Source organism: Anomaloglossus baeobatrachus, chromosome 7 (assembly GCF_048569485.1).
Source record: "Anomaloglossus baeobatrachus isolate aAnoBae1 chromosome 7, aAnoBae1.hap1, whole genome shotgun sequence".
Lineage (NCBI taxonomy): Eukaryota > Metazoa > Chordata > Amphibia > Anura > Aromobatidae > Anomaloglossus > Anomaloglossus baeobatrachus.
The window spans coordinates 54,485,497-54,508,150 of NC_134359.1; the positions used below are offsets into that span (position 1 = coordinate 54,485,497).

General features: G+C 42.3%; 1 protein-coding gene across 2 annotated transcripts in view; it reads right to left on the reverse strand.

Moving 5' to 3' along the window:
* LRP2 (LDL receptor related protein 2) overlaps positions 1 to 22,654 on the reverse strand; it is a 402,994-nt gene that overhangs the window by 275,021 nt on the left and 105,319 nt on the right. For both annotated transcript variants that reach the window (XM_075317292.1, XM_075317291.1), the window contains exons 6-9: positions 14,768 to 14,881; positions 5,991 to 6,107; positions 3,712 to 3,855; positions 27 to 146 (exon numbers count right to left, since the gene is read on the reverse strand). In XM_075317292.1, coding sequence (XP_075173407.1) covers positions 27 to 146; positions 3,712 to 3,855; positions 5,991 to 6,107; positions 14,768 to 14,881 — 495 coding nt within the window. The remainder of the gene's footprint in view (positions 1 to 26; positions 147 to 3,711; positions 3,856 to 5,990; positions 6,108 to 14,767; positions 14,882 to 22,654) is intronic.

The window sequence follows — 22,654 nt, forward strand, 5'->3', positions numbered from 1 at the left end:
GGGGCATAATGTGGTTTACTACTGACCAATGCAGGTCCGGCTGTCGTTGGCACTGATGATGTATCCTGCCGGACAGAAGCAGACCCCGCCAGATGGAGAGGGATGGCAGCGATATGAGCAGCTCAGTGCAGCACAGCTACTGCTACCTGGGGGAAGAAGATTACAATATACATCAGATGACTACATGATATATAAAGCACAGAAGAACAAGACTGATATTGTAGGTTGTATGTATAGTGTCGAATATACTGTACATCTACTACCTCATTAGGTTCTCCACTGTAAGCCCTTCAATCTCTCTGCTTAGTGGGAATCTACTGGAGCTATACTATGTACTAATCTCTTAATGCCAAGGGAAGAAGAGATTTTGTATGTGTAGAAAATCATGAGGGGGGGTATAGCTTAGGTATTAATTGAGGAGCCCATAATTAAAGCTCTGCTGACCCTTACATTACTGGTCCATGATGTTATCATCGTTCTGTCTTCCTTCTCATATAGGATAACATTTGTATACGCAGGGATTCTTACTTTTATACAGCAATTGTAACCATACAATGGCATTGGCCAAAGTATAGACCTATGTGTAATCTACTTTCACATCGTGAACCACATATACAAAATTAAATGAGACCTTAACCCTTGTTTGGTACCACAGGGTCAATATAACCCCATGGAGATTGCTACCACAAGTGATTTTTTTTCTTTGTGATTTTCCTGTTTATGGGGATCAGTGTTGTGCTTCTGAGTTGTGTGAGTGTTCCCCTGTTGTGCGTTACCTCCTTCCCTTTTTTGTTGTTCCCTGGTGCATATATTATCTCTTCTGTGTGTTTTGAGTACAGTGCGTGTGAATTTCCGTTCTCCATTGTCCGTGTCATTTTGTGGAGTTTTGTCTTTGTGTTTTCCGTCCCACCCCAAGATTGTGGGAGACGGCGAGTAATATAAGGGCTCGGACAGGAGTTAGGGTCACTTTGGGGGCTCGGACCTGGCTACCATCAAACCTACCTCCGAGATAAGGGACAGCACATAATCTCAAGTCTGAGGGCCAGCCTAGGAGCCCCTCTCTTGTCATTACATACCACGTGACACAATGATAAACAGGAGTTATCCTAAAAAAATGACCTACTGTTTATATCTAGTTTTTGTGTTGAATTTTCCCGAAAGTTTGTTTGTTTCAGGAAATTAACATATATATTAGCAGCAAGGAGTAGACCCCGACCTTATCTTTTGTACTGTAGCATCTAATGAGCATGCGCAGAAGCCATTGTGAGCAGAAATGATTGGTGGAACATGTATTATCATCTGTGTATAAAAGTGTCTTTCATTGTAAGCCTGTCTCTGATGATAATGAGAATTCTGAAAACTCTTCCTGAAAGGACAGGAAGTACGAGTGGCCTATATGAAAATTGCAAGATTATTCATTTTGTCTTTTAATATTGTGATATGAAAAAAAATAATATTTTTTAAAGAAATGTGTAGCACAAAGGTAACATATTTAAACAATAGGTCATTTTCTGATGACACATTCTATTTAAATGGCTAATTGTTAATTTAATTATGATATTTAATGTTTAGGTATGAAAATCTGAATTACAGCTGGAGAAACAGATGGCTTGAATAAGCATAGAAAGCAAACAACTAAACAATGGCTATAACTGGCATCTGTTCAGGTCCATGCAGAAATCCTGATACAGCTCAAAGGCACCTAAGCAAACTTAATTTTGACTAGATATTGGGCATCTGGAAATCACTTTTTTTTTATTTTTAGGCTCTGCTCAAAAGTAGCTGGTTGGCAAAAGGCTATAAGTCATTGTAAGGCACAGCCATATTCTTTCCTATTGTGTTCTGTATTATGGGTCAACATGCGCCAACATGCGCGGATTCTTGTACATGAAGCCGTACCATCCATCCATACAACAATTGATATTGCATTCTTCATTTACATCCTTGCAGGCTATGGGGTACTCTCTAAGTATTTGTCTACCACCCATGTTTTACCACCTGCCACGATTTAAAAAATTAAAGGACCTCTTAAATAAACTACAGACAACCCGTTTTTTTTTCATTAAATTATAGACAAACAATTTAATTTATTGTTTCTACTACTTTTTATAAGGGGACCCTGCTAAGAAGATCATAATATCTGAAATCGGTGTGAAGATAGTAGGAGTCTTGTCTGAAGCACAAAGGTATGCAAGTCCATAATCTAAGCAATGAGTTTAAAGCTGATCTGTCACCAGATTTCACAATACAAACTACATACTTTATTATATAAATCACCTAGACCTGAGAAAGCTGGTGTATTTACCATGAAAATACATATCAGAATGATTGTATAGTATTTTTTAAAGATTTCCTGTTTGATCAGTTCTTGGTGGACTCATTGACTCAATGTTAAAATATTCATTCTAATATTCAAATTTTGCAGTCATTCTAACATGGTTATTTTTTTTAATTCATAAGTTCTCTTAAATTGAATCTGTCAGCAGGTTTTTGCTATTTAATTCGAGAGCAGTATATTGCACGAGCAGAAAGCCTGATTCCAGATTTATCATTTGTTATTTATTAGGCTGTGTGCTGTAGTTTCAATACAATCAGTGTTTTATCAGTAGAAGATTATCACTGACTGACTAGGTCTACCATGCAGGTCAGTCCAGATAATATGTTTAGCCCCGCCCCCGCCACTGATTGGCAGTTTACTGACAATGCACAGTGTACACAGGAAGCTGCCAATCAGGGATGTGTGCGGGAAATCTATAGCTCAGCATTCAGAGCACTGCTACAACTACAACAGTGAAAACATGGATTCTATCAAAACAGCACCATGCAGCCCAGTAAGTGATAGTTTTTTCTCCTGAAGATCTAGCAGATCGGAGATCGGAATATCGAGATGTGTTACCCACTCCCACAGTACTGATTGGCAGCTGTCTGTGTACACAGTATATTGACAGAAAGCTGAAAATCAATGCAGGTGTCAGGTTTGAACCAGGAGGCATAAGGCAGCTAGTCCTTTACTGATCAGCTTGTGCTAATAAAACACTGATTTTAATGAAACAACAAACCACAGCCTAGTAAGTGACACATCACTGGAATTAGGCTCTCTGCCCCTACATTATAGTGCCGTCAGATTACATAGCAAAAATCTGCTGACTCATTCCCTTTAACAGAACTTGTTACATTGCATATGTAGTCATGTTATAGAGCAGAAGGAGTTGAGCAGAACGACACATAGCTTTGTGTAAAAATATTCAGTATAACTTGGATTTTATTCATTGAAATCTTGGCTCATTCAGGGCTTTCACAATACAAACTGCATTAGTACATAGATTTTCTTAGTTCTGATGAGACTTGTGTACTTACTTTGAAAAGTCATGTCAGAATGGCTGCAAAAATCCCCAGTACACTCACACAATCAATATTAATTCGAATATCAGACATGAACACTTTGAAAAAGGATTAAACACCATTCTTTCAGGCATTTTAAAAGTAAGTACACCAGTCTCATCAGGACTAAGATATGTATTTTTATAATGTATCAGGTGACAGATCTGATAAAGGGGCATATGTACATTTTTTTACTCCACAGGGCAGAGCCAGCATAGTGTTCTTTTAGAATTACCTTTTACTGGTCCACACAGCTAAGATATTAAGTAAACAATGGAGAAATATATATATATATATATATATATATATATAATGCATGTTGTGACTTACTGCAGTTCCTTCCAGCCGTTGTATTGGTTTCATCTTCTCCGAATCGGCAGTGAGCTGCTCCATCGCAGACTTTATCAATAGGGATGCACTGACCGGTTGATGGACACGGCCATTCTCCAGGGCTACATTCTCTCAAACCACTTTCTAAGATGCAAAAGAATATATTTTTTTAGGTTTCCATTGGAAGTGACAGTAACTATATGAATGGTCATTTCATTATTAAGGCGGGTCATTTCAGTGTAAAAGTTGGTTTCGATTAAGGGTTAAGTTTTCCGTGTCGGATAAAAGCTCTTCCTACATAGTATTATACTTAGACCATCTTAAAGATTAAAATCCAATGTTAAGACACTTTTGTTACTAATAAGAATTACTTTTAATAAGCCATGTTTAAAGGGAATATGTCACCAGGTTTTTGCCACCTAATCTGAGAGCAGCATAACATAGGGGCAGAGATCCTTATTCCAGCGGTGTGTCACTTACTGGGCTGCTTAGTGCAGTTTTGATAAAATCACTGATTAATCAGCAGGAGATTATGCCAGGTAGTGCAGCATATTTATGAGCTCTGTATAACTGCTAGATCTGCAGCAGAGAAAACATTGATTTTTATCAAAATGACAGCAAACAGCTCAGTAAGTGACACATCACTGGAATCAGTGTCTCTGCCTATATATTATGCTAGTCTCAGATGGGGGAGCAAAAACCTGGTGACAGATTCTCTTTAATAAGATTTACAGGGAAGTTATCATCACAAAATAACCTATTATTAAAATCGAATTATTATGTTGCATGTATTTTTAAAGAAAAAAATGGCTTTTTTTATATAATTGTTCATTCTTATGTATTTATTTTTTTTTTAAAAAATATCACTGTGTCAATTTTCACGGTCACAACTGGGGCTTCTTAAAACTCTAACGTTCTGTCCTGTAATGAAGAGTTTTCAGCAGGCTTCTTATCATCAGAGGCTGGATTGCACAGGATTCACCAAACTGAAAAGGTGATGTCACAGTTGACCCTGGTCCCCTATTCCTTCACAAGGACCTTTGCACGCACTCATTAGATGCTTATATTCAAAAGATAGGGTTTGAGTATGTGTATTGCCAGTGTCCCTACAGGGATACCGACTTACTCACTGTTGTTTCCTCCCCCGCAGTTCCGCAGCCGCCCATGTGCTTATCTGCCTCCCCTATGGCTGAGAGGCACTATGTATTTAAGGCACCCTCCTATTAGGGGACGTGCCTGTGCAACGACTTTAGTTAGTCTTCAGTCTTCTAGCTAGTTGTCAGGTTCCTGTGCTCCTGTCCCGTTATCCCTGTGCCCATCACCTGTGCCTGCCTTCCCATACCTATCTCACCCTGCCATGCCCATCATACCTGTCCGTCATCCTGACTGTACCTGCCTGCATCTGTGTCTGTACCCGAGTATGTCTCCTGTCCTGCGGGTCAGCTGTCAAGTCCCGGTCAATGCCCTGGGACTGTGACAGTCTGGGTCCCCCCTATGGTCCAGTGGGTCCACTAACCCCAGTCGCTGCACAGTACACCAAAAGTGAGCGTTACGATCTGTCTACTGCTGCTAATGTTCATGTGTATTTCCTAAAACCACAGGAAGTCTAAAGAAGCCACAGTGACCAGTGTGAAAATGGCAAGAATTGTCATTTCCAATACAGACTGTGATATGGGGGAGGGAAAGAAACTTTGCAAAAAATGTTTAAATAGATGTATTTAAAGATTGGGTGATTTTGTGATGATAGCTTCCCTTTAATTAGCCACAAGGTCCACATAATTGAAAACTAATTGCGCATGATAGATTAAGGAGTAGTTCATGCTGCAGTCTGCAAATTTGTGGGGGGTTGGGTAATACTGTATATATTGGCTCAGTGGTTAGCACTGCAGTCTTGCAGCGCTGGGGTCCTGGGTTCAAATCCCACCAAAGACACCCTCTGCAAGGAGTTTGTATGTTCTCCCAGTGTTTGCGTGGTTTCCTCCGGGTACTCCGGTTTCCTCCCACACTTCAAAGACATACAGGGGACTCTAGATTGTGAGCCCCAATGGGGACAGAGTTGCCATTGTATGTATAGCACTGTGGAATTAATAGCGCTATATAAGTGAATAAAATTATTATTATTATTATTATATATTGGTCAATCAATGGCACTATGCTTAGAATGATGTGATTGGATTCTCTGAGCACGTCCTTATACATACTGTATGTAGCCCATTCATGCTATACATACATGTTTCATTCTATAGCTCTATTTTACTCTACATGTGGCATAGCCTTACCACATCCAGTTTCATCAGCATTGTCATCACAGTCATCGTCCCCATCACAAAGCCAACTCTGGTGTATACAGCGACCACTTGGGCAGGTGAAATAATCCCCTTTACAGGTTGGGTAGCCTAGGTAAAAAGCAAAAGCATATTGTTGCTAGAATACAAAAATGACTGTAGGAGTTTAATGCCGGCGTCACACAGGACGATCTATCGTGCGATCGCACCCGCCCCCGTCGTTTGTACCTCACGGGCAATTTGTTGCCCGTGGCGCACAAAGTTGTTTACCCCGTCACACGTACTTACCTCCCGGACGACGTCGATGTGGGCAGCGAACATCCTCTTCCTGAAGAGGGAGGGACGTTCGGCGTCACAGCGACGTCACACAGCGGCCGGCCAATAGAAGTGGAGGGGCAGAGATGAGCGGGATGTAAACATCCCGCCCACCTCCTTCCTTCCACATTGCCGACGGGACACAGGTAAGCGGTGTTCATCATTCCCGGGGTGTCACACGGAGCGATGTGTGCTGCCACGGGAACGATGAACAACCGGAGCACAGAAGGAGGACCGACATTTTGAAAATGAACAACGTGTCAACGAGCAACGATAAGGTGAGTATTTTTGCTCGTTCACAGTCGTTCGGAGGTGTCACACGGTACAATATCTCTGATGATGCCGGATGTGCGTCACGGAATCCGTGTCCCTGACGACATATCGCCCGATATATCGTACCGTGTGACGCCGGCATAACTGTTGGGTTGTATGAATACAAGAAGTTTTCACAAATCCTCAGGATAACTTATTGAACAATGTGGAACCCACACAAATCAGCAGAGTGGGTAATTTTTGGCCCATTTGGACACATTTATGTGCGTCAGATTGGAACAGCAGTGTGCATGGCTGACCGCCGCTCCATCCATTCCCCATTGGGCCGCCGGAAAAAGTGCACCACTCGGCAATCTCACCGGGAATAAAGGGATCAGAGGTTGAGCATGCACACTGCCACACCAAATAAAAGTGCCCCAATCTGCCAAGGTCTGCCAGAGGCCGGGCCCCCACTACTCATCAATAAGGTATCACCTATGCATGACTACATAACTTGTTTTCATCGGAGAACCCCTTTAATGTACAATCAATTCTTGATACCACGTTTGTCTTCTAACTTCACTACCAAGTTGGTGTACAAAGTCCAAATTTCCACTGAAAAGAATTGGAGTGACTATGAGCATTGGTAAAAATGTAGCTTCATAGAAAAAGTAGGGAGCTGTACATAAAAGTAAAGGTAGCTCCACGAGAAAAGTGGCGAGCCGTATATAAAGTAAAGGTAGCTCCACCGGAAAAGTAGGGAGCCGTATATAAAGTAAAGGTAGCTCTACAGGAAAAGTAGGGAGCCGTATATAAAGTAAAGGTAGCTCCACAGGAAACATAGGGAGCCGTATATAAAGTAAAGGTAGCGCTACAGCAAAAGTAGGGAACTGTATATAAAGTAAAGGTAGCTCTACAGCAAAAGTAGGGAACTGTATATAAAGTAAAGGTAGCTCTACAGCAAAAGTAGGGAGCCGTTTATAAAGTAAAGGTAGCTCCACAGGAAACATAGGGAGCCGTATATAAAGTAAAGGTAGCTATACAGGAAAAGTAGGGAGCAGTACATAAAGTAAAGGTAGCTGCACAGGAAAAGTAGGGAACTATATATAAAGTAAAGGTAGCTATACAGGAAAAGTAGGGAGCAGTACATAAAGTAAAGGTAGCTGCACAGGAAAAGTAGGGAACTATATATAAAGTAAAGGTAGCTCCACAGGAAAAGTAGGGAGCAGTACATAAAGTAAAGGTAGCTGCACAGGAAATATATGGAGCCGTATATAAAGTAAAGGTAGCTCTATAGGAAAAGTAGGGAACTGTATATAATGTAAAGGTAGCTCCACAGGAAAAGTAGGGAGCAGTACATAAAGTAAAGGTAGCTCCACAGGAAAAGTAGGGAACTGTATATAAAGTAAAGGTAGCTCCACAGAGAAAGTAGGGAGCAGTACATAAAGTAAAAGTAACTCCACAGGAAACATATAGAGCCGTATATAAAGTAAAGGTAGCTCTATAGGAAAAGTAGGGAACTGTATATAAAGTAAAGGTAGCTCCACAGGAAAAGTAGGGAGCAGTACATAAAGTAAAAGTAACTCCACAGGAAACATATGGAGCCGTATATAAAGTAAAGGTAGCTCTATAGGAAAAGTAGGGAACTGTATATAAAGTAAAGGTAGTTGCACTGCAAAGGTAAGGAGTCGCACACAAAAAATGTTGAATCGATGTCAATAAATCATTTTGCAATTTTAATTACTAAAAATACTTTGTGTGGTTTGAGATAACTAAGGATCAATTTACATAGCAAGGTTATTGTGCACGAGCGTACCTGTGATGCTTGTTCATGATACTAATGCAGTCTAGTCAGGTTGCTGATCACCCGATGAATGACCATAAAGCTTAAAGCTTGTTTGTCAGGTAAAATTATCTTTTGCACTGCACAAAAAATATTATTTTTGGCAGTACATCACCCTGTGTAAAGGTGACTCATTCTACTGTGAACAATGGCAGCCTGTGGCACTGATCTATTACCAATCATTCAGCAATCTGCCAATTAATGCTTATTTCACTTTTCCTAACCACAAATAACTGTTGTCCAACAGCTCCATCACTGTGTACTAATCCCCGGTGACGCAATCATGTATTCTTCATTGTCTTCTCTGCACATGCCACTTACCATTTTTGAAAAGTAAAGACAAGAAATAACATATATACTCGAGTATAAGCTGACTTTTTCAGCATATTATTTTATGCTGAAAAAGTCCCCCTTAGCTGATAATTGAGTGAGGGTCCCACTTCTGGATTATAAAGTGCATTGTCCCCCCAAAACTGGGGCAAAAATGGGGGTCCGTCTTTTAATCCAGATAAACTTTACCGAGTCGGCATGGCGGAGCAGGATCACAGGACAGAGTATCAGCGAAACTGTGGCTCGGGGCTGCCGCGGCGGTGTCGCGCCTCAGAAGGGTTGGCGATACTGGGGACTGAGGGGTGTCGCGACGGGTGCCATTGAGTCTCTTGGGGAGGCGGCAGACCTCCTTGAACCTGCCGGCAGGCTATGCACCCTGTTGAGCCGGCCGGCAGTTGATACGATCAACTTCAAGAAAATGGCAACGGAGGCTGCGTGTATGCAGATTGAGATCTTGAAAAGTCGAGATCTCAATCTGCGCACATGGCCATTTTCTTGAAGTCTATCATATAGACTCAATAGAGCCCGCAGCCCGCTGGAAAACCCCTGAGCCCCCAGTATCGCCGACACTCCTGAGCTGCGAAACCCCCGAGCCCTAAGTATTGCTGATCTTCCATCCTGTGACTCTGCTAAGCCGCAAATAACCCCATCCTCTGAGCCCGCAACATCGCCGACACAGCAGCCTCCTGAGCTGCTCTACCGCAATCATCGGTGAGCTAATATAAGACATAAGGATTATAAGACAGACCCCTTTTAACATTAAAAAATATTTTTTTCCATTTTCCTTCTCTAAATTTGGGGTGTGCCTTATAATCCTAGGCTTATATTCAAGTCAATAAGTTTACCCAGTTTTTTGTGGTAAACTTAGGTGCCTCGGCTTATACTCGGGTCGACTTATGCCCCCACGTGCCCCTCAGGACTCCCGGACGTTCTGCTTGTCACTGGTAAGCCCTCATGTCCTATAGATAGTTGTTTAAGCTATACAGCCTGGGCACCTCTGATTTGTTTATGAGGTTATAGCCTAGCTGTGTAGCGAATTTTTGGCCATGGTGTCAGTCTCTTCTACATAGGCCTTTAGCTATACTTGATGTATGGCCCGTTAGAAGGCCATATGTCTATGCTTTGGGCCACAAACTAGCGACACATTGGGCCTTTCTATAGACAAGAGGCTACTATACATATATATCTGTTTAGCAGGTCCTGTTTCTCAATACTTGACATCTATCCTGGGTCACGTGGGGTTCTCCCCTCTTCCTTCACTACCCATTCCGGTTACTCTGATTGTTGCTCTGTAATTTTGTAATACCCTGTGCACTATTATTAATAAAATGTTTTATACATTTGTACTACGATGTCTATGGGGTGTTTTCATACCTTGGTGAATTTAAAGACTCTTGTGTTCTGTGTTTTAAATACGACTTATACTCCAGTATATACGGTATATAAAATACATGGCTGCATCAAAAACAGATTAGGAGCATGTCCAACTCGGCTTGGTGAGGTATGTTTAATAATCTAAATCAAAAACGGTCCGTGGAGCCTCTGTTAGGAGTCTCGACATAGAAACTAGCCAGATATCCCTCCAGGAAGGAGTAGCTCTTTTTTGGAAACCACCATAACCACCATATTAAGTGGCCCTTTTAGTCAATATCCAACTCTTTGATAATTTTAAAGATATGACAAGGGAAATACCAAGGCCAGGTATCCATCCACAGACAGCTGTTTCGGGGTATTGCCCCTCATCAGTGTGGAGTAGGATTCTGGCCAGGTGGGAGCAATGCCTGGTAGACGAGCAAGACAAAACAATCACTGATCTTGGGGAGACCAGCCAAAGAAAACACTGCCGGCAGCCAACAAAGGCGCTCAACACAGTGAAATCCTAGGTGCATTGCCCCATGGGAAGTAGGCAAATCAAAAAAGATCTGTGGACCCTCTGTTAGGAGTCTCGACACGGAAAATAGCCAGATATCCCTCCAGGAAGGACCTAGCCAAGGAGTGGCTCTTTTTAGGAGACCACTATAACCACCATATTAAGTGGCCCTTTTAGTCAATATCCAACTCTTTGACAAGTTTAAAGATATGACAATGGAAATGTCGCGGGCGGAGGAGGGGACGCTGCGCTCTCCCACTGCTCGGGTCCGGCTGCCGCTGCTCCTGCTTGGTGGCTCGAGCGATGGGCCGGATCCCGGGGACTCGAGCGGCGCTCCTCGCCCGTGAGTGAAAAGGGGTGGTTTGGTTTTGGGGATATTGTCCGTGACGCCACCCAAGGTTGTGGTGATTGTGTGGACACCACCGCTGCTCTGGACGGGGATCCCGGGAGCGGTGACAGGGAGCAGCTTTGTTGTTATTTCTCCCCTCCGTGGGTAGGGGGTTGGTTCTCCCGGGGCCCGGTGATGGGGTAGGAGTGGATGGCAGGCGGGTTGCGGGGCCCGGTGAGGTGCAGGGTCGCAGGGGCAGCACTGTGCTGCACGGCACGGAGGTACTCACTCAGCCCAATGACGATGACACAGTTCACGGTAAAACAAGCGGCTGGATGGACGGGTCCCTCGGACGGCTGCGGTGTTGTTGTTCCCTGCAGGTTAGTGATGACTGTCTCTCCCTGCACCTAAGTTCAATGTTGATAGCGATGGGTTCCCACCGGTAACCCGCTCCCCGACTTGGATGTAGGCCGGAGAAGCTCCTTTTTGCCCGCAGGCGCTGGCCCTGGGAAATGGTTGCCCTTGGCGGTGGCGGTGTCTCCCCTTCACGGTTGGACGGTTGCCTTCTGTCGGGACTTGACTGTTTGGAAACCCAGGAGGTCCCCTTCACTAACGGATTTGGCAAATTCACGGCGACTCCTAGCCTTGCCGGGGTCCAAAAGGCCCCTGCCACTGGTGCTGGCTTCTCTTTGTGTACCGGTCCGGTACCGCCGGGCCACCACCCATCCACGGTCCTTACGGTAGACTCCAATCGGCCACTCCTGCAGATGGTCACCACCGTCTGCCAACCTTGCTGATCTGTCCGGGCCACACACCCGGACCAACTTCAGGCTGTCTTGCTGTCACTTTTCTCTTTCCACTTTTACTACTCCAACTGCTCTCTTTCCTCTCCAAACTCTATCTCTCTACTTTACCTCCTTCCACTTCCTCCTCCAAAACTAGACTGCCTGTCTTTCCCGCCTCCAGGACTGTGAACTCCTCGGTGGGCGGAGACCAACCGCCTGGCTCCACCCCCTGGTGTGGACATCAGCCCCTGGAGGAAGGCAACAAGGGTTTTGTGTCTGACCTTGATGTGCCTGCAGGGAGTGTGGGGTGTGTAGGTGTAGTTACCTGTGGCCCCTGGCTTGTCCAGGGCGCCACAGAAATACCAAGGCCAGATATCCATCCACATGTTTAATAATCTGAAATTGCAAAATATTTATTTTTACATGTTCTATGTAGCAATTGAATAGCGATATTTTCCGTGAGATGACTATTTTCCTTAGCAATGAAAATAATATTGTTTTCCCCCTGTGTTAATAAATGCACAGAGCTCTGATTCTTGGTCAGAGTGGCCTAAGTGTAGATTGTGAGCCCCAATGGGAACAGTGATGATCACGTTTGAAAAGCGCTGTGGAATTAATAGCGCTATATATGTGAGTAAAATAAAATAAATAAAGTGTCCGATCAGAGTGATGTCTCGGTGCAATTCTCCTATTGGGTCCCAGACAAGTAGAGTCAGTAGCTCCGTGAGTGCTGTCATGTCTGGCTGTGCAGTAAGACGGCTTCAGACAGGAACAATAGCACATGTCTGCCAGCCCCAGACACACCGAGAGTGATTAATGAGGGCGAGGGTTTGGTGAATCTGAAAAAAGCAGACACCAAGCAACGTCTACAGATAATAAGACAGAATTTTTAAAGACTGGAAGGTACAAAGAGTCTGCGGAGCAAGCTTACTCGCAAAGCAAATAAATGATTCTGGTTGGACTAAACGAAAAAGGAATATATAAATCACTTTTCCTCAGCAGTGGACGTGCTCTAACTTTGTAATCCACTGTACTCGCTGGCAAACGTCCATTGGCACACACTGATCTTGGGGGAAGGACAGATGCCCCCATCCCCCCATCCTTCATTGCATTAGGAGCCAAATTTTACCATTTGATGCAGATCTAGTGCAGTTATATGTGCAGTTGTGCTCAAAAGTTTACATACAGTTTTTTTTGCTTTCTTGGCCTTTTTTCATAGAAGAAAACACAAAATCTTTTTTTCCACTCATGGTTAGTGGTTGGGTGAAGCCATTTATTGTCAAACTAATGTGTTTCCTCTTTTTAAATCATAACGACAACCAATAACATCCAAATGACCCTGAACAAAAGCTCACATACCCCAGTTCTTAATACTGTGTATTGCCCCCTCTAACATCAATGACAGCTTGAAGTCTTTTGTGGTAGTTGTGGATGAGGCTCTTTATTTTCTCAGATGGTAAAGCTGCCCATTCTTCTGGGCAAAAAGCCTCCAGTTACTGTAAATTCCTGGGCTTCTTGCATGAACTGTGCGCTTGAGTTCTCCCCAGAGTGGCTCAATGATATTGAGGTCAGGAGACTGAGATAGCTACTCCAGAACCTTCACTTTGTTCTGCTGTAGTCAATGACAGGTCGACTTGGCCTTGTGTTTTGAATTATTGTCCTGTTGGAACATCAAAATACATCCCATGCACAGCTTTCCGGGATGATGAGTGGAAATTTGCCTCCAGTGTTTGCTGATAACGTGCTGCATTCATCTTTCCTTCAACTTTGGCCAAGTTTCCTGTGCCTTTGTAGCTCACACATTCCCACATCATCAGAGATCCACCTCTGTGCTTTACAGTAGGAATGGTGTTACTTTCATCATAGGCCTTATTGACACCTCTCCAAATGTAACTTTTATGGTTGTGGCCAGAACGTTCAATTTTGGTCTAATCACTCCAAATTACCTTGTTCCAGTAGTTTGGAGGCTTGTCTCTGTGCTATTTGGCATATTGTAGGAGAGATACTTTATGGCATTGCACAGTAATGGCTTTCTTCTGGCGATTCAACCATGCAGCCAATTTTTCTTCAAGTGCCTTCTTATTGTGCATCTTGAAACAGCCACACTGCTAGTTTTCAGTCAGTCCTGTATTTCAGCTGATGTTATTTGTGTGTTTTTCTTTGCATCCCGAACAATTTTCCTGGCAGTTGTGGCCGAAATGTTTATTGGTCTACCTGATTGTGGTTTGGTTTTTATAGAGCCCCTAATTTTTCACTTGTTAATCACAGTTTGAACACTGCTGTCTGGCATTATCAATTCCTTGGATATCTTATCTTATATCCCTTTCCTGTTTTATACAGTTCAACTATCTTTTCCCATAGGTCCATTGAGAATTATTTTGCTTTTCCCATGACTCCTAATCCAGAAAAGTTAGTGGCTGGATGAAAGATGCAAGAGTCTGTCTGGATCAAGAAACTCACTCAGCTTTTATGCACACACAGTGATTACAAGCAAACGGGTCAAAGATGAGGATGTTACCTTCATTAGCCATTCAAACCCATTTGTGTCAGCTTTTGTGCATGTTATCAGGCCAAAATCAACAGGGCATGTGAACTTTTGATCAGCGTCATGCAAGAAAGTCCATGAGTTTACAGGAACGTGAGGCTTTTGCCAAGAAGAATGGGGAGCTTTACCATCTGAGAAAATAAAGAGCCTCATCCACAACTACCACAAAAGACTTCAAGCTGTCACTGATGTTAGAGGGGCAATACACGGTATTAAAAACTGGGGCATGTGAACTTTTGATCAGGGTCATATGGATGTTTTTGGTTGCCATTATGATTTAAAAAGACAAAAAACACAGTACTTTGACAATAAATGGCTTCACCCAACGACTAACCATGGAAAAAAAGATTTTGTGTTATCATTCATATTCCATGAAAAAAGGCCAAGAAAGCAAAAAATCTGCCGGGGTATGTAAAGTTTTGAGCACAACTGTAAGTATCATTTATGTAGTCTATTTCAGTTTGGTTGGGGAGATATAGATTATAGTTAAAAATGAACATTACTGCAATTCTTTTCATCGCTTCCATCTCCGCAGTCATCATCGTGGTCACAGATAAAATCCCGGGGGATGCAGTCACCATTTGCACACTGAAATTGGTTGGTTAAACAACTTTGTGCTGAAAAGAAAAAGACAAGAAACTGACAATGTAAATGTATGAAGTAACTATAGCTATAAGGTGCATGTACAGTGTGTCGCCCCATGTCTTAATATTACAAAATCAGGCTTCTGTTTCTTAGGGTGGCTATACATGCTACGATATCGGTACCGATATCGCTAACATGCGACCCGCCCCCATCGTTTGTGCGAAACGGGCATATCGCTGCCCGTCGCGCACAAAATCACGCACCCCCGTCACACATACTTACCTGCATAGCATCGTTGCTGTGACCGGCGTACCGCCTCCTTTCTAAGGGAGCGGTTCGTTCGGCATCACAGCGACGTCACTAAGCGGCCGCCCAATGAAAGCGGAGGGGCGGAGATGAGCGGGACGAACATCCCGCCCATCTCCTTCCTTCCGCATTGTGGCCGGCGGCAGGTAAGGAGATGCTCCTCGTTCCTACGGGGGTCACACACAGCGATGTGCACTGCCGCAGGAACGAGGAACAACAACGGCAAAGCGACAGCAGCGATGATTGGGAGCAGACCCCCATGTCAACGAGGAGCGATTTTGGACGTTTTTGCAACGATCCAAAATCGCTCTTTGGAGTCACACACTACGAGATCACTACAGCGGGTTGGATGTGCGTCACAAAATCCGTGACCCCAACGAGATCGCTGTAACAATATCGTAGCGTGTAAAGCCCACTTTACTCTAAGACATACTGGAGCCCAGTGAAAAGGGGGGCCCGGCGGGACTTGGGGCTTAATAATGCTAAGGAATTGCCCAGCCGGGTCTCCTTCTTCACCGGGCTCCATACCCCAATCATGGTGGTCATGCCCTGATGAAAGCCCTGAAACCATTTAAAAAAGAATTGTAATATAAAGCAGGTAATAGGGAATGTTTTAAATATACCCATTAAATGATATGGTTGTGTATTACAGATCTGTGTTAAATGAGTTCTTAAAGGGTTGTTCCACTGCTTTGATTTTTATGACCTATTCTAAGGATTGGTCATTAATACCCAATATGAGACCAACAGGGGACACCTAGCACCCTCAACCAGCCATATGTAAGCAGTTGATCTGCTGCGCAGCACAGATCTGCAATAGCACAGCTCTGTAACCTATTACATGTGCAGTGCCCAGCAGTGAACACTGTATATTTTATAGGACTGTGGTGTTCTGCTCCATGCACGGCTTATATCAGGCCGCTGATGGCACTTAGAACAGTTGATCAGTGGAGGTGCTTGGTTTCATACGCCCACCAATATTGTGGGATGGGTTATAAATATGAAAGTATTGCACCATATCTTCTGGGTTAAATCTAGACTTCACAGAATTGCTGTGGACATGCAATTCATAGCACAATGTGAAGCAAAAACATGTAACACGTGGATTTGGCTGCAAAATCACCCCAAAAATCTTTTTCTCAATGTACCTTAAGGCCACGTGCACACATTGAGTATTTAGTGAGTTTTTTACCTCAGTATTTGTAGCCAAAACCAGGAGTGGGTGATAAATACAGCAGTGGTGCCCGTGTTTCTATTATACCTTTCCTCTGATTGTTCCACTCTTAGTTTTGGCTACAAATACTGAGGTAAAAAACTCACAAAATACTGAACGTGGCCTTACAAATACTGAGATAAAAACTCACAAAATGCTGAACGTGGCCTATTGGGTAGCAGAAGATAAGGTCGTGTTTACATGTTGAGTATTTAGTGAGATTTTTACCTCAGTATTTGTAAGCCAAAATCAGGAGTGGGTGAAAAATCCAGAAGTGGTGAATGAATTTCTATTATACTTTTCCTCTTGATTGTCCCACTCCTGGTTTTAGCTTAAAAATACTGAGGTAAAAAAACTCACTAAATGCTAAATATGGCCCATTGTACAGTAGAAGATAAGGCCGTGTGCACACTTTGAGTATTTGGTGAGTTTTTTACCTCAGTATTTGTTGGCCCAAACAAGGAATGGGTAATGATGAATGCAGAAGTGGTGCCAGAGTTTCTATTATACTTTTCCTCTGATTGTTCCACTCCTGATTTTGGCTACAAATACTGAGGTAAAAAACTCTCCAAATACTCAATGTGTGCACGTGGCCCAATTGTTAACAGAAGAAATGACAATGTGCACACATTGAGTATTTGGTGAGTTTTTTACCTCAGTATTTGTAAGCCAAAACCAGGAATGGGTGAAAAATGCAGATTTGATGTCCGTGTTTCTATTATATTTTTCCTTTGATTGTTCCACTCCTGGTGTTGCCTTACAAAAACTGAGGTAAAAAACTCACTAAATACTCAATGTGCGCGCTTGGCCTTATCTTCTGCTACCCATTAGGCCGCATTCACACATTCAGTATTTGGTGAGTATTTTACCTCAGTACGTGTCTGCGAAAACCAGGAGTTGGTGAAAAATGCAGAAGTGGTGCCCTTCTTGTTTCTATTATACCTTTCCTCTAACTGTTCACCTCCTGGTTTTGGCTACAAATACTAAGGTAAAAAACTCACCATGTACTAAATGTCTGAATGTGGCCTAATGGGCAGTAGAAGATAAGGCCATGCACACACATCGAGCGTTTAGTGAATTTTTAAGTTAGTATTTGTAAGCCAAAACAAGGAGTGGAAAGATCAGTGGAAATAAATATATATATCCATCTATGCATAGATATCTATATCTATCTATATATCTATATATATATATATATATATATATATATATATAGATATATATATAGATATACTCTAAAGAAATAAAGGATATATATATATATATATATATATAAGTTTGGGCACCCCCGGTCAAAATGACTAGTATTGTAAACAGTTAAGCAAGTTGAAGATGAAATGATGTCTACAAGGCATAAAGTTAAAGATGAAACATTTCCTTTGTATTTTAGGCAAAATATTTTTTTTATTTTTATCTTTTACATTTTAAAATTGGCAAAAAATAACAGTGGGCTGATGCACAAGTTTGGGCACCCTGCATCGCTAGTATTTAGTAGTGCCCCTTTTGGCAAGTATCACAGCTTGTATACACTTTTTGTAGGCAGCCAAAGAGTCTTTCAATTCTTGTTTGAGGGCTTTTCATCCATTCTTCCCTGGCAAAGTCTTCTGGTTCTGTGAGATTCCTGGCTCGTCTTGCATGCACTGCTCTTTTGAGGTCTAGCCACAGATTTTCATTATTTTCAGATCAGAGGCCTGTGACGGCCATTGTTAAGCCTTCAGCTTGCGACTTTTGAGGTAGTCTATTATGGATTTTGAGTTGTGTTTAGGATCATTATCCATTTGTAGACGGCATCCTCTTTTCAACTTTAGCTTTTTACCCATGGATTTATGTTTGCATCAAGAATTTGTTGAAATTTCATTGAATACATTCTTTCCTCTACCTGTGAAATTTTACCTGTGCCATTGGCTGCAACACAATCCCAAAGCATGATTCATCCAGCCCCATGCTTAATGGTTGGCGGTATTATTATTTTCCTGAAGTCCTATGCCCTTTTTTTTCCTCACATACCTTTTGATGGTTGTGACCAAAGAGTTATATTTCAACCTCATCAGTTCACAGGACTTGTTTCCAAAATGCATCAGGATTGTTTAGATGTTCTTTTGCATACATCTGATGCTGAATTTTATGGTGAAAGATGGAGGAGAGGTTTTCTTCTGATGACTCTTCCTTGAAGGCCATATTTGTGCATGTGTCTCTGAATAGTACAGCAATATTCCACAATTTGGAATCTGATGAATCTTCCTGAAGGTCTTTTGCAGTCACGCAGGGGTTCTGATTTGCCTCTCTAGCAATCCTACAAGCAGCTCTCACAGAAATTTTGCTTAATCTTCCAGACTTTATCTTGATCTCCACTGTTCCTGGTAACTTCCATTTCCTTATTAAATTTCAAACGGAGGAAAGGGCAACTTGAAAACACTTTGCTCTTTTCTTAAAGCCTTCTCCTGGTTTATGGGCCTTCATCATTTTCATTTTCAGAGTGCTAGGCAGCTGCGTAGAAAAACTCATGGCTGCTATTTTTGGCACAAGGTTAGAGGAGGCTGGGTTTTTATAAAGCAATGAAATTTGCATCACCTGACCTTTCTTAAAATGACAGTGAACAAGCCATAACCCTTACAGGCTAATTAAAGTCTGAAACGTTGGTCAAAGTTATCTGAGCACACAAATATCCAAGGGTGGCCAAACTTTTGCATTGGCCAATTTCCCTTTTGTTTAAATTTAAAATGTAAAAGATGAAAACAATAATTCTTTTTTTGCCTAAAACACAAAGAAAATGTGTCATCTTTAACTTTATGCCTTTTAGGGATCACTTCATCTTCAACTTGCCTAACTGTTCACAATAACAGTAATTTTGACCAGGGGTATCCAAACTTTTACATGCCACTGTATATATAAAAATAAAGGGCACACCAAAATACAACATCCTTGTTTAAGTGTTCCCTTTATTTTCTTGAGCAATATACACGAGTATATATATATATATATATATATATATATATATATATATATATATATATGCACATGTATATACAGTGCTGGCCAAAAGTATTGGCACCCCTGCAATTCTGTCAGATAATACTCAGTTTCTGCTTGAAAATTATTGCAATCACAAATTCTTTGTTATTATTATCTGCATTTATTGTGCTTGCAATGAAAAAACACAAAAGAGAATGAAACAAAAATCAAATCATTGATCATTTCACACAAAACTCTAAAAATGGGCCAGACAAAAGTATTGGCACCCTTAGCCTAATACTTGGTTGCACAACCTTTAGCCAAAATAACTACGAACAACCGTTTCCGGTAACCATCAATGAGTTTCTTACAATGCTCTGCTGGAATTTTAGACCATTCTTCTTTGGCAAACTGCTCCAGGTCCCTGAGAGTTGAAGGGTGCCTTCTCCAAACTGCCATTTTCAGATCTGTCCACGGTGTTCTATGGGATTCAGGTCTGGACTCATTGCTGGCCACTTTAGTAGTCTCCAGTGCTTTCTCTCAAACTATTTTCTAGTGCTTTTTGAAGTGTGTTTTGGGTCATTGTCCTGCTGGAAGACCCATGACCTCTGAGGGAGACCCAGCTTTCTCACACTGGGCCCTATATTATGCTGCAAAATTTGTTGGTAGTCTTCAGACTTCATAATGCCATGCACACGGTCAAGCAGTCCAGTGCCAGAGGCAGCAAAGCAACCCCAAAACATCAGGGAACCTCAGCCATGTTTGACTGTAGGGACCATGTTCTTTTCTTTGAATGCCTCTTTTTTTTCCTGTAAACTCTATGTTGATGGCTTTTACCAAAAAGCTCTACTTTTGTCTCATCTGACCAGAGAACATTCTTCCAAAACGTTTTAGGCTTTCTCAGGTAAGTTTTGGCAAACTCCAGCCTGGCTTTTTTATTTCTCGGGGTAAGAAGTGGGGTCTTCCAGGGTATCCTACCATACAGTCCCTTTTCATTCAGACACCGACAGATAGTACGGGTTGACACTATTGCACCCTCGGACTGCAGGGCAGCTTGAACTTGTTTGGATGTTAGTCGAGGTTCTTTATCCACCATCCGCACAATCTTGCGTTGAAATCTCGAAATCTTGAAATTTTTCTTTTCCTTCCACATCTAGGGAGGTTAGCCTCAGTGCCATGGGCTTTAAACTTCTCGATGACACTGCGCACCATAGACACAGGAACTTTCAGGTCTTTGGAGATGGACTTGTAGCCTTGAGATTGCTCATGCTTCCTCACAATTTGGATTCTCAAGTCCTCAGACAGTTCTTTGGTCTTCTTTCTTTTCTCCATGCTCAATATGGTACACACAAGGACACAGGACAGAGGTTGAGTCAACTTTAATCCATGTCACCTGGCTGCAAGTGTGATTTAGTTATTGCCAACACCTGTTAGGTGCCACAGGTAAGTTACAGGTGCTGTTAATTGCACAAATTAGAGAAGCATCACATGATTTTTCAAACAGTGCCAGTACTTTTGTCCACCCCCTTTTTTATGTTTGGTGTGGAATTATATCCAATTTGGCTTTATGACAATTTTTTTTTTTTTTTTCATTGAAGACAAATTAAATGAAGATAATAATACCAAAGAATTTGTGATTGCAATCATTTTCAAGAAGAAACTGAGTATTCTCTGACAGAATTGCAGGGGTGCCAATACTTTTGGCCAGCACTGTAGATTATATATATATATATATATATATAGATAGATAGATAGATAGATAGAGAGAGAGAGCTACAAATACTGAGGTAAACTACTCACTTAATACTGTACTGAACGTGTGCACATGACCCCAAAAGGTTGTGTGTCTAAAGCCTAAAAGACTTCATATCAAAACTGTCCGGCAAAAACCTGACTATGATATAAGGTAGGGTTTATGTCAATATGCAAAACTGATAATTTTGGGGCATTTGGAGAAATTTATTGGTAAAACATAGGAAAAACATATAATTTCCAAGATTTGAGATTCCAATCTTACTATACAAAATCCCTGATTTAGAGCAAATGCTTATTAGTCCGCACAGTGGATAAACTAGTCTCCTCAGTTTGAGTTTAATGTGTAACATTTTATTTAAATATCTTATCTCTGCTACTAAAGGAACATAATATTACGGAAAGGATCACATATTCCCAGAGGTCCGGTAAGAGGACTGGACAATATAGTGAGGGTACAAGCAGACAAATTCTTCTCATAGGAGGTCTGCACTATCTGATAACTCAAAATGAAAGATTTCAATTTTAAACACCCAAACGTCTTTAGGCTAAGTGCACACGCTGCAAATTTGGTGCAGAAATTGTCTACATTAAATCTGCACCTTCTGGCAGAAAAGCGCACCAAAAACGCATGCGGTTTGTTACGTTTTTGTTGCGTTTTTCTTAGTCAATGGCTGGAAAGGCTAAAAAGTGCAGGAAAAAAAATGCCCCAACAATTGACATGCTGCAGATTTTTTTTCTGCACCAAATCTGCAAGGAAAAAAAAAAGCAACGTGTACACAGCACTTTAGAAATCTCGCAGACTTTGCTGGCTTCAGGAGTGACAGGCAGATTTTGGTGCAAATTTCTCAAAAAACGCATTAAAAAAATGCCTTAATACAGATCTTCAAGGAGAAGACCTTTAGGCTATGTGCCCACTGGGAGAGTGTCCTGCGGTTATATCCGCAGGACATTCCGCAGGAGCTCCCAGAAATCTGCAGCACAACTTTGTCTGTTTCCATGCTGCGGATTATTTGCGGAATGTCCTGCGGATATGCTGCGGTCATTCTGCATTGAGGATACAGTACCATGGCTTCGGCACTGCATCCTCAATGCAGAACAAGTGCTGCAGTGATCGGGCGTTCATACTTACCTCCATCACGCAGCACCTCGCTTTCCGGCGTCCGGGTCACTCTGTCAGCGTCTGCAGGAGAAGGTGGGCGGGCCTGAACTAGCTCCGGCTGTCACATGACCAGAGCTCGTGCAGGCCCCGCCCACCTCTTCCTTCCTGTACCTGGATCCACTGCGCTCCTGTACACCAGATGGAGAGAGTGACTCCGGTGAGGCAGGTAAGTATATGGGACCCTGCGGAGAAATCCGCAGGAATAATTGACATGTTGCTGATTTTTCCGCAGGGAAATATGCATTATTTCCGCTACGGAAAAATCTGCAGCGTGGGCACAGCAGTTCCCAAATGCCATAGAAATGGCTGGGGAGTAGCTGTGCTGCAGATTTTTTAAAAATCCGTGGAATTTCCGCGAAAAATCCGTGACAAATTCCGCGCATTTTCCGCAGCGTGGGCACATAGCCTTACAGTTCTCCA